A 27,278-nucleotide genomic window follows, 5' to 3' on the forward strand; every position below is an offset into this window, starting at 1 on the left:
GCCTATCGCTCCAAACTGGCCTAATGAAATCTGCAAGGTTCAATGCAGTCCTAGAGAACAGGTTAGTTACGCTGGATGGCGGTCACTCAAAACAGAGCGCTCTGCCCAGAGGACCCTTATTTTTTTATTAAGAGCCTTGCAATAATTATTGATTTTCTTAAAGCCTCAACTGCTAGAGCTTGCAGCAATGTGAAAGTCGCAGTCAAAAACAGGACGGGGAGGGCAGGGGGTGAGGAAGGATTCTGAATGTGCAGCAGAAACAGCCCAAGAAAAGAACAACAAACTACTTCAGTTACGAATCTGAGACTAACCAGCCTGGCTTGGGGACCTGACCCATCACTCCAGAAGGCACCGAGTGTGCCACGTTGGCTTTTTGCTAGAGGACACCCCTGGAAAAGAAAAGCAAATGTTTACAAGCTCGCTTTTCACACCAGCTAGACCTGGTTATTCCAAACCAAACCCCAATATCTGGCCTGTTTAGCAAACTACTGCATTTGCGAGGGACAGTTGCTAATAGTGGGATGGCTGCTCCTAAGCGAGTAAAGCACTTTCAAGTATGCACGTGCATGCAGATTTGCCATTGCACTTCTTCGAGATCTGACAACACGCAGCGAAGGGTCAACAGTTCTCTCTGAAAGGCTGTGTTGATATCTGCTATGAGATAACGCACCCTACAGTAAAAGAGACTTACTTATTTTCTAGACTTGTTATCAGTTGTTATTGTAAGAAAAGCAGTGCTATGTCAAATGCCCCTTCACTCTGACCTTACCACGGGCAGGACCCGCTAAGATCTCATGGAATGTGAAATAATCATTAATACGTTCTCTGTGGCAGCGTTAATAAATCATAGAGCTCCACATCGTTTAACAAAGCAATAAAACTCTGCCAAAGACACACCAATAAACTGCACACGCAAGAACGCTGCCACCCCCAGCCTCTTCCCATGCATTCCAAAACGCAGAAACGCGGCGATGGTGTTGGCTCCCTTTCTCTCACCTCTAATCCCCAAATCCCCAATTACACTGAGGTAGCTGAAGATAAAGCAGATTTAGGACCTGGGAGGAGGCTTCTTCCCGAGGTAGAAGAAAGGTGTCAAATCAACAGTCCTGGATAACGGGTTTATTTACCATTATGTTTCTCCATGTGCAGACGGGCAGATAGCGTAAAGCCTGTGAACCTCTGGCTCCCACGTTAGCCCTTAAAAGAGGTGTTTGGTGGTACTGGAGCTTTCTGCAAAGAGATGAATTTCAAGCCATATGGAAAAGTTTTGCCTTTCTAAGGAAATGGATTGACTCACAAATTAATTCTTCCAACACTCACTGGAGCCTGAGCGTGAATTCACGTTTATTGGCTTTAAATTAGCCTTTCCCCTTCCTTTTCCAAGAAGCCACTCCTGATTTACACCTACGTAGGCTCAGAAACAGACCCCATCGGCAGGACTCATTCACCTCCAACTTCAGACACACACAATGCAGGCACCTGGGCTGGGTCCCTCCCCTCCCTCCACAGCCACGGAGGAGGAGAAGGCACTTTTTGGGCACGATGCCTCCATCCTAAAGCAGGTAAATAGACCGGTGCTCTGCACAGGGCACTCCGTCGGTCCCTTATTCCGACTGCAGCCATGATTTGAGGCTCCTTTTCATTGCGGGGCTCCAGCAGTGCCGAGGAAACCATCGTGCCCACCTTTTCCAGTTCACATAAAGCGGGAGCTGCTGTACCAACCCTACATCTAGCCATGATGAAGGCCATCAGGTCCTTTGCGCCTGCCTCCGGTCTTGTCAACAAGGGCAGGATTTGCAGCAGTAACTCAGAGAGGAAAGTTTTGCTTCCAATTCCTGACCCTCCACCCTCAACTCCTCCTCCCGGCTCCAGCTACAATCCCTCTGTTAGGATGCTTTAAAAAAAAAAAAAAAAAAGCCGTGTTTTCAGGGTCACTGTGAAATGCTGTTGTTTTCGGCAAACAGAACTGCCTGAACCTGATTTACTGTACATCCTGCCTGTGCTTCGCAAAGAAAACACCACGCAGGCCTTCGGTCAGACCTTTGAGCCCCTCCTGCTTTGGACGCTAATTCCCCGGACGGCGACGAGCAAGCCCCACGGGCTATTAATCCTCCTGCTCCGGGCTATAAATTGACCACTAGCAGGGGTCAGGAGGAAATCCACCCCCTCCCCCAAATAGAGATAATATTGCACACTTAGGAGTGGTTTTCCTTTATGTGAAGCACCCAGCCACAGCTATTTGTTGATACTGGCCAAAACATACGATGGGTCTGTCCAAGGATGGCTGCCACCCGCTCACTAGTGCCACATCGCCTGTTTTCAAAGACGGACGGTAAAAGGGGATGATGGCTTGGTTGCAGAGCAAACGGCAAAGCAGCACAGCCAACGAAGCGCGGATTGGGCCTGGGCACCTCGATTTGCTCCTGAGCCTCTTCCTCTGGCATCAGGCACCTGCAAGCAGCGTCCCAGCCATGACGGGGCGAGGGCTGGCATCGCGCCGGAGGTGTGCAAGTCTCCCTGCAGCCTTGCCCCCTGCCAGGCTGGAGCCGTCCTCGCCCAGGCTGGTGCGACCTCTTGGCAGAAGAGCTGACGGCCTTTTGGGCCGTTTCCCCGCGGAAACGGCCGAGGCCGTGCCTCTTCTTTGGTCAAACAGCGCCGCTCCGCGTGGGCAGCTGGTGCGCGGTACGCCCGGTCCGCGGAGCGGCCTGGGAGACGAGCCCCGTGCCAGGTGCCGCCTTGCTCAACGCCCGCCTGCCTGGGTCCAAATTTGGTCACATCTGGAGGCTTGTCGGACCGCAGCCACACGGGCTGCATCAGCCCGCGCCACAAACGCTGGCGCCGTCAGCGGGACTAACCCCTGCACGGACACAAGAGCTGCAGGACGTCCTTCGGTGCCGGCGCTGCTCTGGCCTCGGCGAGGAGGACGTGGGCCCAGACCCTGGCTCTAAACTCATAAGAAAACCCTCAGTGCGGACATGCCTGTGAATTATCCAGAGGCTTTAATTACTGGCACCGCACGCAGATAGACAAGCGGTAACCATATATAGCATCGTCATAACTATCTCAGGAACCTAAATGTGGCCAGGACTCAGCTCTCAGATTCACCTAAATTTAGGTGTCTAAGTCCCCTTATGGCCAGCAGAGAGCTAGTGAACACTAAATCCATACTCTACTTAATAGCTACATCTCCAGTGCCCCCGGGGGGAGCTCAGACACCCCATTCACCTATAGACACATAGATGTCTGGGAGCCAAACCTCACAGTTCCTCTGCTTCAGGCCACATGCTAGTGTTTCCATGTGTCGTGGGGTGAGCTGGCAGCTTCCAGAAAGGACCAGGAGGCGCAGAGGAAAGCTCAGCGAGGGGAGCGCTGCATGCAGGCACCAACTTCTAAAATACTTTTTCCAGCCCACCTAATCAGTCCTCAGTCCAAACCTTTCCCTCTTGCTCCGAGTCTTTGCAAACACTAGCAAAACCTTTCCCGTTAATCTTTCTTCATCTCACTAAAACAACACAGACTGTCTGTCTCCAGGGAAGGCTGTCACAGGATATGGGGGAGGAATCTATCATTTGTAATGCACGGAAATATAACTTACATATATCAAAGGCATTTTCTGTAAAAACAAATATGCAGAAAGACTGGAGGCCAAACCCCGATTGCCTTCCAGCTACTGTGCTTAGCAATTGTACTACCAACAGCCTGAGAAAACCCAATGAACATGATTTGCAGATTGCATACATTAGCAATTGCGTTCCAATACAAAAATCCCTTAGGGAGCCCCTTCTGCTTATGTTTCTGTAGAGCTAGCCATCTGTTTCTATAACACTTAAGGGCACCTAAATCCCTTAAATTTCTGTATGGCGAGGAACACATCCCTGGCCTTCAACAGCACCTTCCAATCAAGACCAGCAGAGATTTTTACAAATTTTAATTCTGAAAATTCTGCAGTGTCTCTGTCGGGTACATAAGCAAAATCCCTCTTGGAGGTACAGCTGAACTGAGGCATCAGGAGACGAGATAAGCAATTCAGCTGTTAACAGAGAAAGTCTGCAACAGAATCAAAACCGTAGGACGCGACAGCCCCAAACTCCAGCCACCGGCCACGCAGGGACTCCTCCACCCACCAACATGCCTCGCTTGCCCCAAACTTGCCTCCCAATCTGCTCACATCCAAACGTGAGATTCTTTGCATGGGAACATCCCCAAACGAGGGGCATCTACGCAAAAGAAATATTCATTCTGGAAACGGAAGGATATTGCAGGCTCCATTCCTGGAGTGGAAATTACTCTTCCAGCTTTACGAACCGCTATTTCTCAAGTTAAAGAAACGCCTGATGTAGAAGAAGGCGGTCAAAGTCGCACAGGGTTCTGGTAACGTTTGTTCTAAACGCAGAGATGCCTCTCTGAAATAAAGGGGTTTGTGAAGCTAGAAAGCACCAAACAACAAAAAAAAAATACAGAGGTGACAGAGGGATAGGGAAAACTTTTTTTTGCGGGGGGAGAACAGCGTCAACCAAAGAAACATATTCTGCTGCTTAGAATAAAAAAAAAAAAAAAAAGCTAGAGGTATGATGAATAGTTCTACTGATATCGACTGGATTTCTATATTTCTAAAAACATGAGCACTTCATAAATACACTGAAATATTCTGTCATCACTGGACAGAACGTGCCAGTTTCCTATAAATATAGACATCTGGTGGTGGTTTTTTTACTGTTCTGGAATTCTGGTGTGAAGAACGCTACTTTGCGAGCCAAATGCGCGCCTGAAATTAATTTCACATGCGACAGGTTACTTTAAAGCGCAAGCGAGATTTGCCGGGCCGAGGCACGTAGCACAAAGCCTGGCTTTCCATACTGCTCCTGACCCTTCGCCCGAGCCCTCCCGTACGGCACTGCGGGAACGAAACCCGCCGCGCGCAGCGGTGCCGCCGGCGTGCCGGCAAGTGGCACCGAAACGCGGAAACGGCACTTGGTGTTCGGCCTCGTAATTCCAGCCATGGCGAAATGCCCCGGAGGAAGCAAATCGGTATATTAAACAAAATTTTGTGCCAACCACCCGAGAGCTCCCCGACGAGCAGCAGTCGGGCGTACAACGCGGTGCTGCGGGGCAGGTGGCCTTGGTGGGGCTTTAAGCATAGAAATTGCTCTGCAAACCCTCCAGCGGACGTTTCGGGATGGTTTCCCGGCGGCAGGGGCTGCCCTCCAGCGGGGCCGGCGCCGAGCTTTCCGACCCCTTGGAAAACCACCCCGGGTGAGAGGACGGGCTCCATCCGCTGCACGCCTCCACCTTCCTCCCAAATCCCTGGGACCAGTTCCCCCTGGGGAGAAGACCTGAAAAGCCAAAACCGTCACAAGTTTCGCTCTAGCAGAGGGTCGCTGGCGGCACGTTTTCGCCGGCGGCCCCTCGTCCCCGTTCAAGCCGGGGCGCGGAGAGCCTTTTCCAAGCGGGGAGATCAAAGGCGCCGGGAGGCTCCCGGCCTCGCCGCCCCGCTCTGCTCACCCTCCTCCCTCCCTTAAGTAAACACGGCTAATTCACCCACTCCATTAGCGCTTCCCCCCCCCCGCCCCGGCCCAACCACCCTAAAAAGCATTTGGGGACGAAAAAGAGGAGGTAGGATAAAAAAAGAGGAAAAAAAAAAACCCCACCAAAACCCAAAGGCTCCAGACAGCTCTCAGCACGCGTCGAAAACTTGCTAAAACACCCAACGAGAGACAAAAACAAGACGCCTCCGTACCCACCGTTATCTCCGCGGGCTGGCCGCGGCCTTATCCGCTCTGGCAGAAAGCGGTGCTGAAGCAAAACACAGGAGGCTTCGGGGTGCAAGCTGGTTATTCGGGCGGCCGACGGCGCTGCGAGGGGGCGCGGGAGGCGCGGGCCAGCGCCGGCCTTCGCCCGCCCAGGCGATATTTAGTTGTTTTTCCTAATTTCCCTCCTCGCCCCCGACAGCCACCGGGGCGGAAGGTGGAGGATGGCGCCCGACGCCGACGTGAAGCAGCGCTGTCCTGCGGGGGGAGAGAAAGAGGATGTTCCCCCCCCCCACAACCCTAATTTAAAATAATTTTTGGATACACCCTTCATGGAAGAATTTGGATGTTAAGGGATTTTTTTCTCCTCTCTCTCTCTTTCCTTCTGGCAAGCCACAAAAAGCAAAAGTCCCTCTGGCTCTCACCGGCACGTCGCTCCCGGCACGGGGTTTTGGGCAGCCGCCCTGCCGCCGGCGTTGGGCTTCGTCTTCGACGGGGCGCCAGGCTCCCGCGCTTTAAATAGTTATAAAACAGGCATAAAGCAGCTCGGCTGGACGTGAACTGACGGGCAGGACGCAACGGGAAGAGAAGAGCCATCTCAAGTCCAAGGGCCACTTTTCAACATCTCGTTTGCAACGTGCCGGAGGGAACAGCCGGGGGCAGAGGTCTGCCCTTTGTCAGCCCCGGCGCGACGGACGGACGGACGGACGCTCCCCGGGGAGCTGCCCTGCTGTTATAAAAGCTGCCGGCGAAGGATGAGCGGGTTTCTACCTCTGACCTGACCCCTTCCCCCTGCAGAGCCCTCACAGATCTTCCCCAACAGCTACCAAAAGCTGAAGAGATGCAGCTGGGCCCCCAAAACATCCAGGTTTTGCTCCCCTTCCCCTTTTTGCCCAGGCGAAGCACGATGGGAGCTGCAGACTCGGGGGGGCTCTTTAGGACTGTGTCCTTCTAGGAATATAATTTTAACGGGGGGGGGGGGGGGGAAGAAAAGCATCACAACCCTCGCAAAATAATTGCTACCGCTCCAGCCTACGCTTAAGTTCTTATTTCAAACAAGCATCGTACATTTTATAAGGCCTCCTCAGCACGCGCTTTTCTGAACGCAAGCTTCGCTAAGGTGCTAAATGTTAGTATGCACCGAAATGCTTGGCTAAAGTGGTGTCCGGGAGCAGAAATTTCTGTAGTTACAGAAGCACATGGAAATACTCCTCTTCTCACTTCCCTCCGTGCGTCTCCAACACCACGCGACGTGGGTTTCGGCGGAGTCAAACTTGGATGAATTCAGACGGATGTTACATGCTGCTTTCCTTGTTTTATGCGATTTTAATTACCTCTTAGCAGTACAGTTTGAAAATATTTCTCCACTGAGGGTGTTGGTTATGCCTAGAGCTGTTTGGCCCTTTTCCACCGAAACGTGCCTTTCAACAGCCGTCGCAGCCTTTTCAACCAAAATGAAATACTTGGGCAAAAACTTGGGGTTTTTTTGAGGGGGTGAAATTTTTCCTCTCTCAATTCCCCTAGATTTTAGCCTGGCTTCTCTTTGCAGCTTTTCCCCCCACAACCTCCTTTGACCCACCCTGGGGGGCAATAAGCTCACGGAGCGGCAACACGCCGGGCTCTGGGACACGCACGGGAGCAGAAACCCGCCGGGGGCTCCAGCGGGACGTGTACCTGCTCTGGGAGCAGGGAGACCTCGCTGATAAGCCGGCACGGAAACACCTCGCCGCAAGCCAGTCCTTTCAATCTGAAATAAATACGTCATAACGCCCAGCTCTCCCTCAAGTTGACGAAGGTTGGACCTGAGCAGAGATGGGAAGACCGGGTGTGTGATTCATGCCTGCAAAACATGCCGGGTGTGCGGCGCAAGCACTTCACCGCCTGCACCCACTCTACCTTTGCATCCGTTTCTCCTTGGGTGCATGCCCATGCAGCAGCAACAAGAAATCCTTACGGGGGCAATGTCTCCTGGGTGCTGTAGACAGATACAGCGAAGGCAGGCGCTGCTTCAAAGCTGTGATCTCACCTTTCTCAGGTTCACACCTTGCCCGGGGAAAATAAAACCCAGCTGCTTGTTGGGTCTGGTTTTTGGAGGGAGCCTCTGTTACAGTAAAGCATGGTAGAGCGCTCGCTGTCTATGCAAACAACTGAAAATAACTTGCAGGTAAGACCATCAGCTGGCTGGGGGCAAGACCGCTCTCATCCAGGGTTTGCACAGCCCTTTGCACAGCTACAGGGCCTTCGTGCGCAATTCGGACTTCTAGGCGCTAACACCAATAGCCTATAATAACAGCTTTGCCTTGTGCCGTGTCCACTGTATAAACTGAAACCTTTGCTTGTTCGCCATCCGCCTTTCCAAGAGCCGCATAAAATGTTTCCGATGTTGCACTACCCCTCCCGCTCTGCCTTAGTAACTCTGTCCTGTAGCGAAGTACCATCCAACACTGAGTGACATAGAAAGGGGCTCTGCTCCAGTCGTAAGGCTGGAAAACTCTCAGCACAAAGCTCATTCAATTACTTTGTTGCATTTTTCATCCTCCTCAGGCAAATTATTAGGGTTTTTGTTTTTTTTTTGCATTTAGTATAGTAGCTGCATAACTCTTACAAAGGCAAAACAGAAGGCGCTTGTAAGTAAATAAAAAAATGAGATCCCCATCAAAAGGCTATTAAAATTCATTGAGGCTTATTCCTCTTTGCTATTATTTCAGTTAGCGTATGAAAACTAAATTGTTCCCTTCTAATTCTGCATTAACATTCTTCTTCTTTTAAACATTTTTCTCAGTGGAAGTTATACTGGTTTTCTTCCCAGACAAAGAAATTCTCAAGACGTATTTTCAACCTCCTAGCCTAGTGTTTCCTAGATATTTTGCATCAGGGATTGCTGCCAACATTGACATTTTTTCCACGGATCTTCACACACCCTCACACTCTCAGCAGACAGCAATCACGGCAACACAGATGTGGAGATGGACCTTGGAGTGGGTCTTCTTGCCCTGCTCAGTACCTGCGGTCCGCTGGCCAGCGCGGGAACCAGCACTCTCGCGACTTGCACTGTCCGTGCCCGAAATGACTGAGCAGATTTTAAAGGATACTTTAAAAAAAAAAAAAAAACCACACACACCCCTGCTGCCTTGGGATAATCATGATTATATAGTGACAAATTCTAATAAGTATGTCAACCCAGAGCAACTCCAACAGCCTTCATGTGGGTCCTGTGGACATGCACCAGAATCGCCCCTCTCTTTATAAACAACTGGGCAAGTGAAAGCTACATTTTTCTGCGGGGTCATGATTTTTCATGGTAGACACGCATCAATAACCCACGGCCAGAATCCACCCACCGCACCTTGCAGAACAACGGAAACACCGGTCCTTCAGAAAACCCCTAAAAGCGCTGTTAACACAGGCCTGCGGCTCTACCTTTTCAGCCCACTGGCTTTGTTGCTCTGGAAAAATATTTTCGCCCATGGGGACTGTTTTGCCCAAATTGTTTTCTCTGCCTTATTTCTGCAGCCCCCTGAGGTGGTGTCAGTAGCCAGAGGTCCGCACGGAGACCGAGCGGAGGTGAAGGGGCAAACCCGGCTCCGTCTCCGGCCCGGGGTCGCCCCACGCTGTGCCCGGACCAACTGATGGGAACCCGGGTAGGCGACAGCGCTGATTGCAGCCCGTCCGTGCTGCCCACGGGGCAGCTCGCTCCTGCCACGGGAAACCCTGTAAAAAGGCCAGGAAAACTGTCTGTGTTAACTTGCAGTTTCCTAACTTTCCCAACAGCCCATCTCCCTCAGAAGCCACTGAGATATCCAAAAGCCTCTGCCCAGCCAGAGTACAGAGGAAGGAAAACTCCCGTTTCCCTACTGAAGCACGCCAAATTTCAAGGGAGATCCTACTGTGGAAATCGGACATTCCCTCGGTCCAGCCCAGCCCTCGTTAGGGTATTTTGCAGAGTGGGAGGGAAAGAAGGGAAGGATTAAATTCGCGAGGAAGCAGGAACAGAGAGCGCCAACTTTTGGGAACGCACACTTCATTCCTTCGTGCTTTTGGCGTTCTCCAGGGCTCCTTGTTTCTACGATGGGTCAAAACACATAGCGCCCATGATTTAAAAGCCAGCGGAGACAAGATCAAGGTAACCACGCAGAGGGACAGGACATGCATTTGAGAAGGCCACTGATAGCGAGAGAAAGCCTGGCAGCTGGCAGCACAGCACAGACAGCAACAGGATAGGTATGAGTCAGGCAACATTGAGACAAACATGAAAAATGATCCCGACATGGACTCCAAAAGGTGGGCTCTCCCGATACGAAACACTCGGAGATGCACTACTCTCCATCTGAACTGATGAAAGAGCAAACAAAAAAAACCTGCTGCCGGTCCAAACGGCCCAAACTTCTTCCGAAATGAGAAGTTTCTGTCAGTAATACCCACGTTTTCCAACGGGATCCACCGAGGCAGACCCCAGGATCCAACCCTGATTCTTCCAGATTCTTCCACATTAACCTCTCTGGGCAGTGCTACCTGTTGCCTGTGGACCCTGTTGCATTTTACACCCCAGCAAGGGTCACTTTATAAATGTTCATATAAATATCTGGTCCTCTACAGTACTGTGACTTCCTGCCACAGATGGGAATTGAAGGGACTCACTGCCCGTGGTCACACTGCGACACCCCAGGAGCTCAGGCCATGCTCCCGTGACAATTTAACTCATCGTGTTTCTTTCCCAGGTTAGCTCCCCAAAACACCTTACAGCAAGGCCAGAAAAGCTCACACCAGCGCAAGGGAGGCACAGGGCTGGGAGCAGAGCAGGACAAGGGCAGGACGGTGGTGGAGCTGACTTCAATCATCTTCAGCTGTCATGAAGTCACACCTGAGAAGCATTTGCTGCCAGGACTGGAGCGGCTGCAGCCTGGCAGGGGAAAGAAGTTCCCATTTGGGCTGCTGGTGACTCGACTTAGCAGGAGAGAAATCAAGTGCTTGACCTTTCCCAACATCACGTGAAGCAAATGCTCCATATGACGGGGCTCCAGCATTATCTACCAGGCACAGGTGCACGACTGCAATTAGAAGTGACTGGCCATAGAAGTTACCAGCCACATGTAACAGCACCTTTTAACCCAATTCAGCCCATCCGAAAACGCTCAGAGGTTTGGTTACCACCTTCCTCCCATCCAAGCTCCCAAGCACCTCGCCAGCTCGAGGAGTATCAGATAATTCTCCCCCGAGATCTCACAACCATTACTTCCACTTGGAAATCAGACTAGAAATCACAGCACCGCTCTGCACGGTGGTAGATCTTCAACTTGGCACTTGGCTTGTCCCGAGACCATTTTTCACTCCCACCCCCAAACCAACTTCCGCTGAGAACAATGCTTGGCGTTCGTGTCTGCAGCAGAATTTTTTCCCCTTTCTAACAGCTCGCGCTGCCTGTACCTTCAAGGGGCAGTGGCTACGCTAGGCGAACTGTTCCTCCTGGTTTCCCCGATTAAGGGCTGCCCTCCATAATCAGGGTATTGTTCTCCCTAAATGGACCCAGACTCTGTAAACATGCTGCTCTGCACAGCACTGGGAGGGCGACCAGGAGTGTGTGTGTGTGTGTGTGTACATGCTGGGAATGTGTCTTGTTCTAAAAACAGTAAATTATGTTAATTCATTTCCTCTGCCCAAGCAGTGGTAATAAACTCAGGGCAAGGAGGAGGAAAAAAGTAAACAAGAGTCAATTACGAAAAGGTGAGGGGGAGACGGTAACCGAATAACTCCACCAAACAGCTCCTTCGGAAAAGGACATTCGCTTTACAGCTTGGCTGCGTTGCGTGCAGCCCTCCCTCAATCCCCGCCGAGGTATGAATGCAACCGTAACCATTTCTTTCTTTTTTGCTAAGGTTTCAGAGCCAGCCTGTTTGCAGGATTGGGGGCTCAGGAGCTGGGAAGTCAGCCCCCGAGGGCGCCCTGATCCACAGCGCCCACATCCCTCGGGGCTTTGCTCCGCACGTGAGGCAAGCGCTCTGGGGACTGAAGCCGATACAATCAGAGCCTACTTGTAATTTTCTAACGGGAAAATAATTTCGCTAAGCAAACTACTATGCTTTAACTCAAAACCCTGATTAGCACAGTTTGAAAACAGGGCAGCATACTGTTCTGGGAATTAACTTGCTTGACCCCTAGTCTATAATGGCACTCAAATAATCTGCGAGTCAGACGAAGTTGAAAAACTCTTGGAAGACCACACCGAAAGAATTTACTGGATTTATTGGATTTTCTAGGATAAAAGAAAAATAAGCCTCAAACTTCACTTAGCTAGTCTGTGGTCTTCAGAGAGACAAGCTTTCTCTCCTGACACCATCTAGAAGGGGAACACTGCCTACCCCGACCATTGGGCCTTTTTTTTTTTTTTTCTTTCCCAGGAAACTCTCAATAAATAGTAATAAGTACTATAAATATACAGGTCTAATTCTGCAACTACCTTTGAGTTGTGCCTTGCCGTTTTCCTCCTGTAGTGGTAAAACATGCAGCAGGGAGACAGATTCCTACCTCTGCTCAAATTAAGGATCCTGAAGGCTACTTTAGCAACTGCAAAGCAGGAGTCCTCTGGTGTTTCAAATGCACTTCCAGTGCCAGGGATAATCCTGCATACGTCATTCTCACAAACTACTGCTTGAAAACCCCCAAGTCCTCCGGTCTACCCCAAGTTTGAGGAAGCCAGAATTAGGACAAAGCATTTGACCTCAGTGATACGGACAGCATCTTGCTCTGCTCTAGGTAAACCCCTGCCCCATTCCTATGTTAGGGTTTCTCCAGCCGCTGAGCAAAGTGCTCTTACTTGCCTCCAACGCTCCTTTGTTTCCTTGACACAAAGAGACACAATAGATGTGTGCAGAGAAGAGTGGCAAACGTTTTCAGATAAGAAATCCAGCAATTAGATATCCACTGTTCAAAGCCAGTTCCCTTGCATATGCAAACGCCTCCGTAATAGGTTTATGATGCCTTGTCAATCAAAACTGACAAGGAAGAGTAAACACCTGTCCTGGCCATGATTAAGTTGAAAGCACTACTCTAATTATGCCTTAACAAAGCTAACCCTAGGCAACACTGCTTTTCTGATTGGTTGTGAATACCGGGAGGAGTAAAGATACTCATCAGCTCTGATCCATTAATCTAGTTTCATATTAACTACTACAAATAATGATCAAGCTTCCCTGAGCTTGAAGCCATACAATACTGAAATGCAATCTGGTCTTACAAGGCCCCCAGTTCTACCTTCTGAATCGCAAATTTAATCCTGCTCACAGCTCACCGAACCTAAAAGGAGTATCGCCTTTATAACTGAGAGCAATATTTGACCCAGAACGTTAAAAGACGGAAAAACTTATCAGAGCACAGTACCCAGTCTCTAGACCCTGGTGATTTGCAAAGCACGTGCCAGCTCTTCAGAGACCACCAGCAAAGGATGCTAACTCTCCTCCCAGTCTGCAGATTTAAATTGCCTTAAAATACGTTAAACACTTCCTAATATTACTTGTCAGGCTAAATAGAGGCTGTGATTGCCACCAAGATGTTGTGTGAGCTTGGAGAAGAATGTGAAAGACTTTGATGCGTCCAGAAACAGAAGGAGGTGGTTCTTAACATGCTCTACTACAGGGCTATCTAACCCGTGAAAGAGTTTTAGCCATCAGTTTTATGTCAGCTGGTCCATGTCAAACAAGCATTCTTCCTTCCACAGAAAGTCTACAGTCCATGGAGATATTCCACAAGGTCCAGAGGTTTATCTAGTTACTCATTAACCTTTCTCATCCTTGACACGCAGCTCATACATCTGTAACTGCTGTCCAACATTTGTCATTGCTTAACTAGTGTTAACAGGTTGCTTTAGGTGCGAACAACAACCCACAAAAATAGCTTCCTCGGTTATTCCAATTCACACAAACCTATTAGTCATGGCCTGAGAAGAAAAAGGAGAAAAAGAAATTAATTCATAGTGCTCCAGGGTCTGTACCAGCGTAACTTCCGTAGTTTGGCTGGTCAGCTCTGGGGGCTGGTGGGGCTGAGGCACTGCCTCTTCTCCCCCTTTGGGGTTGATTTGCCTCATCCCATCCACTTCCATCTAGAAAGGGGATGATTTAAAACCATGCGGGGCAGTACTAAAACAACGTCTACCATGACAAAATAACTCCCTTTGCAATAGGATGCCTCCACTCAAAGTCACAGGGCCATCCAAAACCAATTAAGCATCATGCATACATTCAATAACGTAGGGGTTCCTGGGAAGACAGGGATGAAGAGGGAAAGACAGGCCAGAGGAGGAAAAGCCGCATGCCTACATCCTCTTCAGAGCACACGCACTGCCCACAGGAGTCCCTCTTCTAAGGCCCGGCTTCACTCAAGAAGTGGGACTTAAGAACAGTGGTATGTTAATCCGGCCCGAGTTTTCTCCCAAAGCTTGGCTAATGCTTAGATTTCTCTCCAGGACCTCCTCCAGCTTGTTTCTCTCCCAGCTATCTGGTTTTGGGCAGAATTAGCAAACCACACCTGCCACAAAGTCAGCACCACTCCTGAACCAAATTCTTGCAGTAGTCAACTCACTGGGCACATCCAATAGGAGCAACCCGAGCAAGGAGAATACGAATTAATTTGCACAATAGGCACTTCCTTTCTTAAGTCTGCATTTCTGTATCTGCCTGCTGTCCCTGTGTTTTTATTTAACATGCACAAATACTGACAGCTCCAAAAATACCCACCAAAGTCAACACAGCCCAAGTGGCATCTAGTTGATGACACCTCTTGCATTACTCACTTCCCGATCACTTGACAGGACACCCAAGGTTCTGTAAAACTTTTGTGAAATAAATTTACCTGGCACAAGGAGAAATGATTTTCTTTCCCATCCATCTAGAAACCACTGGTGTTGTTACACAGGAGAGGCTGGGAATAGAGGTGCAGCAGTCCTGAGAAACGGTAACCTTCTCCAAGAAGCTCTGTTCCCAATTTACATTTTTCTTCCCTTAGTGAAACTCAAAATTAAGTTCGAACACTTAATGGAAGAAGTAGCCTGGAGTTATTGGCTGCAGTTCTTCCTGAAAATTGAAGTGGTTAGGATGAAATAAAAACGCTAGGTTATTCTCAGCACTGCTGGATACTGTGTTTCTATTGCGATACAATGGGGAGACTGTGTAATCAGGGCAACCAACCAAACTCCATGCAGCCCATGTTTATTTGACACGGAAGGGAAAAAGAAAAAAAATCAGTGATGTGAATGGATTCAGTGGCAGATGGCATATATTAACTTGTTAAATAACACTTCAGAAGAATCTTCAGTCCCTCCACACCTAGCAACACTGCCTCCAGAATGACACCCATTCTTCTGGGATAAAACCCCTCTGGGCTGACCCCAAGTTAAAGCAATGAATTTCCAAGTTGCTTTCAGTCCTACTCAGCTGCTGGCCAATGCTAGCAGTGGGTAAAAACAATGCGTCTTCTAGACAGAGAAATCCAGCTCAAGCGGTCCCTTCGAACGGAAAAAACAGAGGATCCAAGCACCACGCTCAGTCCACATCCATCCTGCTGTCACACGTAAAGAGATCTGCACGGAGGTCGATGTTACAGATAATCCGTAAATCGGTTCCTTACGGGATGGATCCAAAGTCCATGAGTAGGAGTCACTGCACCAAATGCTCCCAGGCTCTGAATCAGGTCCTAACACATTAAAAACGGCGTGGGCCGTATCTGCTTATCTAATACAACATTGGGGCAATAGGATCAGATTATTCAAGCTTTCTTCTGTCAGCTTTTTCTTTTGTCTTAGTGCTGCGGCTGCACCAGACTCAACAGGCTTGTAACGGACAGTGGTCTTTGCAACTTCCACATTGACACTGGGCTTTACTATTTAAAAAAAAAAAAAATCCCTTATACAACCAAAAACGTTCAACATTTGTGCAAAAGATTCGGACAGGTCAACACAGCTAAATAGGCACGTTTATTACAGAAAGCAGCAAGCAAAAAGTGATTAAAGAGAACAAGAAAAGAAACACAAATCCAAATTAAAAATAGTCCAAACAAGATCAAACGCATTTCGGCTTGAGCAGCCCACCAGAAAACACAGGAAGAGGTCAGATGAAAGACAAACTCTTTGAAACCAGACAAAATGATCAGGTTAATGGAATAAAAGGGAGAAAGAAGCATTTGCATCGACTACTGTAATACCGGGACACATCTGAACACAGACCCTTTGAACAGCAGGATTTTACAAGTCACTGCAGATGCAAGTAGGAGTTTCACGTCCCAGGAAGAACAGAAAGCTGCTCGTACGCTCTACTCTACCGCTACTGAATAAATAAAGCCACAACTGAGGTATATTTTTTTTACTTCAAAACTAAGCAAAAGGGGACCTCTGCATTATTTTTGTCCCCTTTCGGGGGAAATTTTTCTCTCTTCCAGTAATGAATCCAAAACACATGGCCAGAGATTGACTATCTCTACCCCCTTCCTACTGAGTATGCTGCACCCCGACGTACCGGCGTCGATCCTGGTCTACCACGCTGCGAGACGCCTGCTTGGAAAGAGATTATCACCTGGCAGACAGTTCGCTGCAACAGATCAGTGCAACCAGCCAACACGCCAGATGACAAACCTCATCGTTAGTTAATAAATTAGTAACAATGGTCTCCCACTTCGAGAAGCGGGTCCCTCATTGTATAGCAAATGTCACTTAACAAATAGTTTTTGCTTCTGAAAGAACCATTTTATTGTAAAAATAAAATGTCGTGGCATATGAAATTTTCTTCTTTGGATAACAGCCCAACTTTGGAGTTTAGCATTTGCTGTGTACAAGCTCATTACAAAAAAGATGTCTTTTAATTTGCTGCTGACACCTTTTAATGAAGGCGAAAGAAACATATGCACTTTGGAAACAAAGTTATAAAAACTTTAAGGAAAATCTAAATGCATTTGAGCAATCTGAATTTTATAATATTCCTAATAAAAAAAAATCAACCCTAATTTTCCAGTATGACGCACACTGTATGTTATGTTTAACTCAGCCACAACTTAAAGTGACCGACAGCCCCAGAAGAGGGGAGGAACCAGGGCTTAAAAAAAATAACGAGGATTTTCTTCATGTCATATTGACTCTAGGTACAAGTGGTGCTGCCAGATTATTCATGAACAAGTTCACTAACAGCATGATCCAAAAAATGCACCAAATTTAACCAGAAGATCTCCAGCGACTTCCGTGAAATTGGAATCAGACTGTAGGTCTGAATATATTTCTCTTTCACAAGTGAGAAATTACCTAATCATTGTATCTGGTAAAAATCATTGAACGTGAATAAAGGAATTTTTAAAGAGAAGCCAAAAGCTGTCTCTTTTATACCATCATTATTTATCTTTTCCACATTAACTACTGTTCACTTTCATAAACCACAAGTTACAGAATGGTAAATATGTTCATCAGAATCGAGAACTCATCTCCCAAGAAATAAAAAACTTCCTAGTGTCCCATCCCCTTTTTCTCCAATATTCAGACAAATAAAAATAGGAAATAACATTATTTCCACACCAAACAGCTGAATTTTTGGGTAGCCCTCGCCAGACAACAACCAATCGACTGTAAAGCCGGCATCGATCAGACTTTTATGCCGAGCATCGCACAGAAAAGCAGAATAGTAGAAAATAATTGCGGTCCCATTCTTCCCCTCCCTACGCGACACACCGAAAATGAAATCAGCCTCACAACTAATTCGTTTCCAGCAGAATATCAGTTTACTAGCTAACGGGAGGGTTGTTGCCACTCTTACCAAAAACTTCTAAACGTACTATACGAAATCTCATTTAAGCCACGGGACCAAGCCAAGTACATCCCAGCATTACCATATACGGTAACCAAGGCGAATACGATGGCAACTTGACAGATTTGGAACAAATATTGCGTTGTGTGTCACTAGGATAACATACGCAGGAAAATATCAGATTGTATTACCTGTATCCGACCGGAGGTGTGGAGCAGTAGGAGCTACATTGCTACGGGACATAGTCACTAGAGGTTAGTGACCCAAGATGGCATTCGTCCCTGCGGAGGAGGGCCAGGGCCGGACGCTGAGGACTTTTAATGCCCAGTATGGGGCTGCACAGAAAGAAGGAGAAGGGAGGGACAGAGGATAGGAACTCCAGCTCCTGCATTGCCCCCGCTTCAGGGTTGGCAAGACCCAGAGCAGCTGGTAAAAGGTTTGAAGCTGCTACCCTGTGCCCTGGCTCTCGGCCAAGAGGCATATTGCCCTTCGGAGAACCAAAGCACACAGATTTTGTGCTCAGATGTTGTGCACGCAAAAGTGTTTGTACTAGCGTTCACCTTCCAAGGGAAAGAAGACGCTTGGGTATTTACCAAAATAGCTATTGAGAAACACTTTTTTTTGTAGAGGTTCCATCTAGGAAACGCGTAGCCTGGAATAAGATGGGTCACTGTGGGAGTTACTCCAGATTAACTGTTTCAGAAGGGTGAACAGACCTGCTCTTCACTTTTCACGGCCACTTAAAATGTCAGGCCACTGTCTTAAGGGTTTCTCCTGGTTTCCTGAGCTATCCCCTCTCTTGCAGTGTCTTGTGCATCGGTGACACGACCCATCGGGTCACAAGAGTGCCCGAAGGCACAGAGGCAGCAGGCACAGCTTCTAACCTTGAAAAATTCCCCCATTCACCGAGGCAAAAAAAGTTGCAGCGTTAGCCCGATCAGTCAGTCCTGTGAGGCCCTTCACCTTAAAAGGCATCACACAAATGAAGACGTGGAAATAATGCAACGTACCATTTAATGCAAGATTGCAGCTGAGTCCTCAAGGGTCAGGAAATACCGAGGTTAGGGCATGCGGGCAACTTAACTCTGCCCCCTTGTGCAAACGCACTACGATACAGCCCTTCCGCGAACACAAAGCATGCAATCAGCCCGCTCCAAATTCACAGGCAAACTCCAGCAAAAGCTACTTTTACCTAATGCGACTGAAAGAGAGGGCCAGTTTTTTCACTCCAGCTTCCGCGCTACATTGCAAGCCAGCAAGCACCTACTTAACGTCCGGCGACTCAGCTCGGGAGGTGTTGGCGCGCTTTGGGCCACACACGTGCAACTCGCAGTCAGGACACAAATATTAAATGCTATCCGGCCAAAACAAAGCGCCCTTCTTCCTCCGACGAAAAGCCTCACAACCTCGGGCTGAGGCTTGGCCTGTCTATAAAACTCAAGTGAGTGAAACGGGTGATTTTTATATATCTCCAGCAGTCTAACCCACCGTGTGAGCCATTAGGAAAAAATCCATAGGCATGTTAACAAGTGGGCACGTTTTTGAGAGAATCTAAAATTATCCGAACAAACACGGAATCAGAGGCGACGTTCTGCAGCGCAAAGTAAGGGTGCAGCGCGCTCACTTCTGCTCGCTCACGAGATTGATCTTTCATCCGCATCCACCGCTATCAAAAATACTATCTACCTCACGGAGGTAGCAACGCAGGATTGAAATGCTAGGTGTGTGTCTACATTTTTACAGCAAGGACAGCCTTGCCTCCTTCTCGTTCTCTTTCACGACACCAGCAAATGAATAAATTGTACTTTTTCATGCGTTTGGCCCCATGTTTTAAACTCTATTTCTCTGCCAGTTTAAACAACCAGGAACATCTCCCCATTCATTTGCAGGTCCGACTTCTCCGGCTCTAAAGGCTTCAATCAGATTGCCAATGCAATCCTGTCAAAGTTACATTAAAAAAAACTTTTCATAGGAAAAGCTATGATGTTCTGAAATTACCGCTGCTGATTTTCTGCTGCTTCGTCACACAACTACAGTGCGCAGTCTACCGTCCTGTATTTTCCAGGGGCAGTGAAAGCATACGAGCATGACATGCGCAAACAAAATTTAAGCAGGGTCTGCTGGGAAAGCCCCAAATCCTCTCCTCAGAACCCGGCAGAAGGTGGACAAAAATCTTTTTGTCTTCTCCTGCCCACTTCAGATTTTTTTGGGAACTCCACCGAGTTCCCAGGTCTATTAGAATAATATACCTCCATGAGGTCATCTGAATTCACACACTGCTGCCCATTGCCTACAACTTAAAACTGAGTTTCCACTGTAAACCTTGCCTGGAATTCAGCCTTTCAGACCTTAAAGGCTATATATACTGTTTTCTTTTTCATTCAGCTTCCAGCAGAATCATTTTATAGTGCTTCTGCCTCCATAAAATATTTGCTCGAGAGTCAATGCCAAGAAGGAAAAAAAAACAACGCGCTAACCCAACCTTGGGGTTTTAGTGTAACGCTCCCCCCTCCTCTCCCACCCACACACCCCCCCCACACACTTATTTAAATGTTTAAATCTTTTAATTTGGAACTATGTGGCCCGGGCCCGAACCGGGTGATGTAAAGGTCTTTCGACAATTCCCGCAACCCCTGTACTGTTACGAATCGAGGCCGGGGCAATCCTCATCCTGAGGACGTGCACCCCTTCTCCTGCAGCAACGCGGTCCTCTGCTTCGCGGCCAGAGAGACCCAGTCGGACTGAAAAAATGCTTTCGCGTTCAGGCCTCGCAGGGACAGCGCCGGCCAAGGTATGTCCCGAGCTACAGCGGAGCCAAAGCCATCGGTCTTATGGCTCGGACCCCATAACTTGGGTTACCTTCCCGCAAAGAAAGCTCTTTTTCCAGCCGCCACTCCCAGGTCAATGTATTTCAATTTGCCTCTGGTAGGGTAACCTGTTTATTGAAATCTGATCAACTGTGAGAGTCCCAGCGTGAAAATACAGGCTAGCTGTTGGGAACTGTCATTTGTCTGTCACTGAGGAAGCTAATGGACGTGTTTGTTTAGTTTGCCAGTGGGAATACACAGGGCAGAGCTGGGAGGGATTGCAGCGGGGGAGAGGTACTTCTGATCCACAGAGGAATGCGTTTTTTCTTTAAAACGGCCCGGGTATTTTTATACCCACGCCCAAGCCAGGATCCTGGAAGTTCACCTGCGCTTAAGAAACCTCACCAAACCTAGAGCGACAGTGCTCCATCCATAGCGATCGCCCCGAAGCCCGCAGGTAAGGAGGCGCGCACGGGCGCGCGGTGCGCAGATAAGCGATGCGCGGAAGAAGAGCCCGTGCCGACAGCAACGCCCTGGCGGGGTCTCTCTGAGGGCACCGAGCGCGTTTGCACGACACGAGCCCAGCCGGAGCAGAAGGAAGGGTGCAAGCCACGAGCCATTTGCGAGGCTGCGGGCAGCGCAGTCTCCTTACCTCTTGCCGAGTCAGAAAACGCAATTATCCCTGCGAAAAGGAGCGCGAGCTGCAATTCCATTTTGAAAAAGCCAGATCCCTCCTTATTGTACAGGCTACCGTCCTTTCAGACCTGGAAGGAGGAAAAAGGAAAGCAAAGTAATTACCAAAACAAACAACCAACCTCAAACTTTGCAGACGTTTAAAATGTGTTGCAGAGGTGCCAGAACAGAAACGGCAGATCAGACAGCTACAGATTTGTAATTCATTCCTTGGTGTCCAGCAAGTAAAACTTTGCCCTCCCGCTCTGCTTCAGCCTGATACAAATCAAGAACCCACCGAGGCCAGCGAGCTCCTCTGAGTTTACAGTTAACGCATAATTCCTTGGTCTCCTGTACAGAAGCAGTCTGCAAGGCAAACAAAACACCAGCCAGTGGCCGTAAAACCACATTTCAGGTTAACAATTTGTGGAGGAACTTGGCGGAGGGGGAGGAGGAACGCTACCTCTCCCATCAGCAGCGGGCAGAAAACTTTGCGCGGCGGCTCCGCTGCCCCTCGGCCGTGCGCCTTCCTCCGCCCCGCGCTTTCCCCGCACCGCGCAGCTTCTCCCTCTCCTTTGCGCCCCCAACTTGTCTCCGCGGGCACCAGAGCGGCGTCCCGGCGCGGATCCGCACGAAATTCCCCCCCCTCCCTCCGCCCCGCTCCTGCAAGACGCCTCGGCTGCCCTACGCCAAAGCGGGGCAGATCAGGTTTAGGCTAATTACGCCCTGCTCGGAAACCCTCGCTCTGTGACCACGGGCTGGGTTCCTCTCCCTCGTCAGCTCCCCGCTTTCCAGCCGCCGTGCCCAGCGCCCCGCGCAGCGCACGAGCACGCCGCGCCGCTCGCTGACAAGCGGGGCGCTGCGCGGGGCGCTGCGCGGCTCTGCCCCGCCGCCGCGCACGGCGGCTCCGCGCACGGCGGCTCCACTTACCTCGGCTGCCGCCGCGGCTCCTAGGACCGTGAGCTGGCGCCCATCGCCGCCGCTCGCCGCCTCATGCCTTCCGCGGCCCGGCGCGCAGCGAGCGAGCCCCGCGGCCACGGCGCCCGGCGGGGCGCTCCGCCGCCGGCCTCTGCCTCATCCCCCGCCGGGGGGCGGCTCGGGGCTGCCGGCGGGCGCCCTCCCCGCCGCCGGCCGGGCTCTCGCCCGCCACTTCACCACCGTCCTTCCACCACCCCCTCGCCCCGGGAGCGATTTGCCACTAAGGAGCCACCGGCGAGGAGCTAAGGAAAGGGGCGGGTGAAGGGGGCGGGAGGGTGTGTGTGTGTGGTGTTGGGGGGGGGGAAACCTTGTAATTTTTCCTGCTTTCCGGGTCGGGCTCGGCGTGTGTGCGGGGTGGGACAGCGGGCTCTGACAGCGCCGCCGCGGGATGCCCGCTGATGCCGTCCCGCGGCTCGCCGCGCCGGAATCCCGTTTAAGGAGCGAGGGGAGGAGGGGAAAGGGGCTGGGGCCGGGGGCCGGGGCCGGGGGTAGAGGGGGGGGGTGGGGAAGGGTTGGAAGTTGGGGAAGAGGGTGTGGGGTGGGGTGGGGTGGGGGGGGGGGAGAGAGGACGGCCGGGGCGAGCGAAACCAGCGATAAAGCAACTTTCCCTGCAGGGCTTTGTGGCTGTGGGGGCAGAGCCGCGGCGGAGGGCGGCGCCGCGCCGCCCCGCTCCCAACTTCGCACCAATCGCCGCGCCGCCGCCGCCGCCCGCCCCGTCGGCCCGCGCCGCGCCGCCGCTTTAACCCTTTGCGGCGGCGGCGGCGGCGGCGCCGGTTCGAGCCCCGCGCCCGCGCTGAGCCGCCCGCCCACCCCCCCCCCACCACCACCCTGCTCCCCGTCCCGTGGGGAGACCCCCCGGCACCCACGCGGAGACCCCGCGGCGCGCTCCGCGTCCCGTCTTGTCTCGTCCTGTCCTGTCCTGGCAGCGCCGCTTTTGGACAACGCGTAAATCTCTCGGCTCGGCTGCGGATGGCCCCGGGAAAAGAGATTAAACTGGGGAATAAACTGCCGGGGACGTCTGTTCCGTGAGATTCACTGCTGGCCTTATTGATTATTTACTGGCCAACGCCGCTGGGCTGCTGCATCCCCCACTTCTCGCAGCAAATTGCTCTCCGCCCCGGGGAAAAATCAGCCTGGCAGAGCTCACGGAATAGACTAAACAAACGCCAAGGAAAAAGCTGCCTGAAGAGCTTCACTTTCATATCCAGAAACATTGTTACTATTGATGTTATTATTTATTAACCCTCTTGTGTGGCCCGGCATGAAGGCCTCCTCCCAATCCGATGTGACGCATGCCAGGAGAACACCCAAGCCAAAAAGTAGTTTGAACATCCATCTTATCTCTTTTGTTAGGATTATGAAATCACACCCTCTCTCTTATTAGCACTAAATGTTTTTTACTCAGCAGTTCTTGACAGCATTTTATCTCGATATACAAAATCAATGTGCAAACATTCAAGACTAAACACAGAAACCCCCCAAACCAGAAACAAAGTGGCCAGCAGTACTGTTTTTATATTCTACATATTTTTATCATCATTTTTATTATTAAAGTTCATTCATTTGAGACATCCCAGATGGACTACTCCTCCTATCAGGCAATAACTTCAGCCTCATTGACTTCAAAGATGGTGTTGACTGAGTCAAACCTTCAGGACCTGACCTACGTGGACACGATGTGCTTTTTCATCTAGGCTATATTCATGCCATGGATTCTGATAAAAGTCCTCCGGTTTCCACCAGTATGAGAGACCCACCACACTCTACATCTCTAAGGATCGTGTATAAAACACCTCTTTGTAACACTTTCCTAGCCGCTTCACAATGAAGAAGGCAAAGTCCTTGTCCCGAAGGCATCACCATCTGATACCTGGCCCCAAATCAGGTCTATTAACATGCCCCCCGCTCTCATGCGGAATCCCACTGCAGTGAAAAGCAGCTTCAATGCTGACTGGGAGATGAGAGAGAAACAAAGTTGGGGGGGGGCCACCAGCCTGTCCCAGGAGGCTTTCCCACAGGTTAGCTGGATCCCACACAAGGGTTCCTGCTAACTCGTCTTGGTTTTCTGGCTCAGGCGCTCCAGGTGGAGATGAAGGACTAAATCCTGGCTCTGCCAGAGCCTTCCTATCACAGCCTGCCTACAGAGATGTGAGCCGGCTCCACTGAGCCGAGCTGCCTGGGCACGAATCAGCTCCCATCTGGAGGACGGGACCTTCTTCTGACCCACTACTTCGACCTATGCCGATGCAAATGCGGCCTGCACAGTCTTGGGCTCAGGTTTGACACAGCAGAAAAAAGTCCTGGGACGGATCTCGTTCTTCCATGCTCACTTCCTTTTGAAAAATCACGCACGTCCCTGAGGACTTTGTGGGCTCCCAACAGCTCCCCGTCTGCGAGCATCTCTCCTTGCAACACACCTGTGAAGCAGCTAAATGCTAACACCTCCTGCACCCCTTCACCAGTGGGAAGTTTTAAGAGCAGGAGGGTTACAGAGGTGGCACGTAGGATTTTCAAAGGTATGCAGGTGCCTAAATGCCTAAAGAGTCCCATTAGGCCTCTATCTTTAGGCATTCAGTAGCCTTTTAAGAAACTGACTCCAAGTGATGCTGCATAGGGATGCTGCAGAGGGTCAGGGAATGAAACCCACAGCTTCCACACCCTAGGCTAAAATAACCAGAGGACAACCCCTACCGACTCCAGAACGTCTGCACAGTTACTCTCTTTGTTCAGGAGTTTGGGAGGCCCTGAAAGACACTCAGAAACTCAGCTGAAGACTTCATCCATCTCATTCACAACAGAGCAGTGGAGGAACGAATGTAGAATGTTGATACAACAAAATAATTAATATTCCTGAAACAGCTCCTAGTTTATCAGAAACAAAATCTCATGCTACTTTCCTGACACTTTTACCTAAATAAGGAAACATGCAGAGCTGTGTTTTTCTGGGCTGGCTGTAATTTGCAGGATGATTGAGTAGTCTGAAACTCAACAGCTCCAGCTTGCTCCTGCACCCCACAGTCCAGAGACAAGTCTGTGGGAAAACCGCTTTCCCAAGCTAACAAACAGAAATGAATGCTAAGCGATGCAGTACGTGCCTCTGCATGGCTTGAGGAGCAGACTAACAGTTGTCCTCTAAGCCCTGTTGCCCTGTTTTCAGACCACAGACTTCCAGATTTGGTGTGGCTGTGATGGTCTAGTGAATGTGCATCCCCGTAGCAACGTTCCTCATGGATCTGAAATATGTCTTTTTTCCAGTCTGCTTACCTCTTTTCTCCCAGGAGCTGCTCACCTCCATCCATGGAGTCAGAACTCTATTTTACCCCCCTTTCTGCCCTCCATCTTGGCTGTTTTGCTTCAGCTTTCCCTCTCCCATGCTGGCACAACGTTGTAGACCATTTTGGGAGATGCCACCTCCGTGCTGTGATTCCTACCCAGCTTCAGCAGCATGGATCCTCTTAAGCTGCAAGAGAGGCGTCCATGTAACAGGCACGCGCGAGGCTTGTCCTGGGAGCTGGGGACATCAGAGCTCCCATCATGGGCCACCACAGGCATGGGTCCCCAGGAACACACCATGGGAGCAGAGGGCGTGCGGGAATGTCCCGCTTGTCATGGCTGATGGAGCACAGGAAGGGGAAAGAGGGGCAACCCCAGGACTGCTTACATTCCCTCCATCCGCCACCCCTCTGTGCATCCCTCCTCAGCGGTCCTGAGGCCAGTGCGCAGGGTTGGACTAAGGTACCACCTCTAGACGATAGACTGCCACAGACACAGACCAGCAGATGCTGGAAATCACCCCAAAATGCTGAGCCTTCTGTGCGGCAGCTCTTGCTGGGAGAGCAAGGGCACAGCCGGAGCCTCATGCGGCTCAGGAAGGATGCACCAGGCTCACTGGCACTGAAAGGCGTTTTGTCAGAGCCAGCATGCTAATCCATTTGGGTCTATGCCTGAGGCTAAAACTGTTTTTCAAGGGAAATGTCTTATGAGAGCTGAATCACCATCTCTCCTATATGTGAGTAACTTAGTCCTAGCTATGACTTAGCTAAAAATCAGAGCTATGCATAGGTGGAGAGATGGACCAGGATGATATGGTCCTGAAATCTGTATTTTTTCTTTAAAAAAAGACACTTCTCCACCCATATACTCTTATTCCTGCAGACTGTGCTTTCTCCTCAGTAGCACTGAAAAGAAATGAAACAGCCCATCACATGCGTAAGATTAACTTTTATCCATGAAGCATGAACAGCATTGTTAGGCAGAGAGGAAAAGGGGCCCAAACAGGAGTACAAGTTCACGACAAATGTCCTGTCCCAGCACGACTCACACTTCAGCCCTGAGGAGACTAAAGTCAATGAGTGCTGGCATAGCCCAGCACCTCCGAAATGAGGTTGCTTGCTGAGATACGCCAGCCAAATTTGGCTCCAGGCCAAATCCCCCAAATTTAGATGGCTATCTGGAAGCATCCTCACATGCAAAAGGCCTCGTATATTGGAGTAACTATCCCAGCTCTTGCTCGGATTGTCCTGCCAACCAAACCTCTAATCCTATGCGAGATGCTTCTAGGAAGAGTGGCAGGGGGTGTCTTGTCCCGTCCTGCGCCATTTCCCTTGCATCAGGGTTTTCAAGTTTTTTTTGCAGGAGCGGGAATTTGCTTCATCCCTACAGTATGAATGTTTCTTGAGGTTCCAGGTAGTATTGTAAGGTCTAGTTCAAAGACAGGGAAATCTGAACAGAACAGAGTCAAATTTTGAAAGAGAAGCATTATTTTAGGGTGCTTTGAAGTTAGAGTGAAGTAGAAGGTATCTACCTAGAGCCATCATGGTGGAAGAACTTACACCCCACCAGCCCTCTCACCTCAGAGGCCCGACACTACCTTGTGACCCTGACGATGTACTGCCTCCTCAGATCTCTTGGCCCATCTGCTGTCCGAGCCGCTACCATCCACCATAAGCAATCGAGCCTGATTCAGTAAACAGCTTCAGCAGGAGGCCTTGGCTAGTCCCCTTCTTCTGACCCTCAGGTGCTTCTCATCCTTGAGAAGTGTCTGAATGTCTGCACAGGACAACACAAACTAAGGAAAGGAGAGAGCCAGCCTCTGTTAGCCCAAATATTTCCTTGTGGTCTCTCTGCTTCAGTCTGAAATCTCACTCAACAGAGGGTTCCCAACCTTTCCCCTGAGGACCTATTGCACACACTAGGCAGTCTCACTGTGCCTGAAGAACGTGCTTGGATTCCTCCTAGATGCTGAAGTTGCACTTGACAGCATTTGCAGGACATGCTTTCCACCATCTCCAGTCAGCTAGGAG

The 27,278-nt window shown here is 50.1% G+C and overlaps 1 protein-coding gene across 4 annotated transcripts in view; it reads right to left on the reverse strand.

The window, feature by feature from the left end:
* Window positions 1-22,409, reverse strand: part of FGFRL1 (fibroblast growth factor receptor like 1) — a 184,359-nt gene extending 161,950 nt beyond the window's left edge. Inside the window, exons 1-3 of one of the 4 annotated variants that reach the window (XM_068943659.1) lie at window positions 21,928-22,409; window positions 21,296-21,363; window positions 20,978-21,089 (exon numbers count right to left, since the gene is read on the reverse strand). In XM_068943659.1, the coding sequence (XP_068799760.1) occupies window positions 20,978-21,038 (61 nt within the window). In that variant the 5' untranslated portion in view covers window positions 21,039-21,089; window positions 21,296-21,363; window positions 21,928-22,409. Of the gene's footprint in view, window positions 1-6,172; window positions 6,360-20,977; window positions 21,090-21,295; window positions 21,364-21,460; window positions 21,479-21,927 lie in introns of those variants that run through there. The other 3 variants (XM_068943660.1, XM_068943658.1, XM_068943656.1) reach the window with 3 other exon arrangements.
* Between the last annotated feature and the right edge of the window lie 4,869 nt (window positions 22,410-27,278).

This window comes from Struthio camelus, chromosome 4, assembly GCF_040807025.1.
Source record: "Struthio camelus isolate bStrCam1 chromosome 4, bStrCam1.hap1, whole genome shotgun sequence".
Lineage (NCBI taxonomy): Eukaryota > Metazoa > Chordata > Aves > Struthioniformes > Struthionidae > Struthio > Struthio camelus.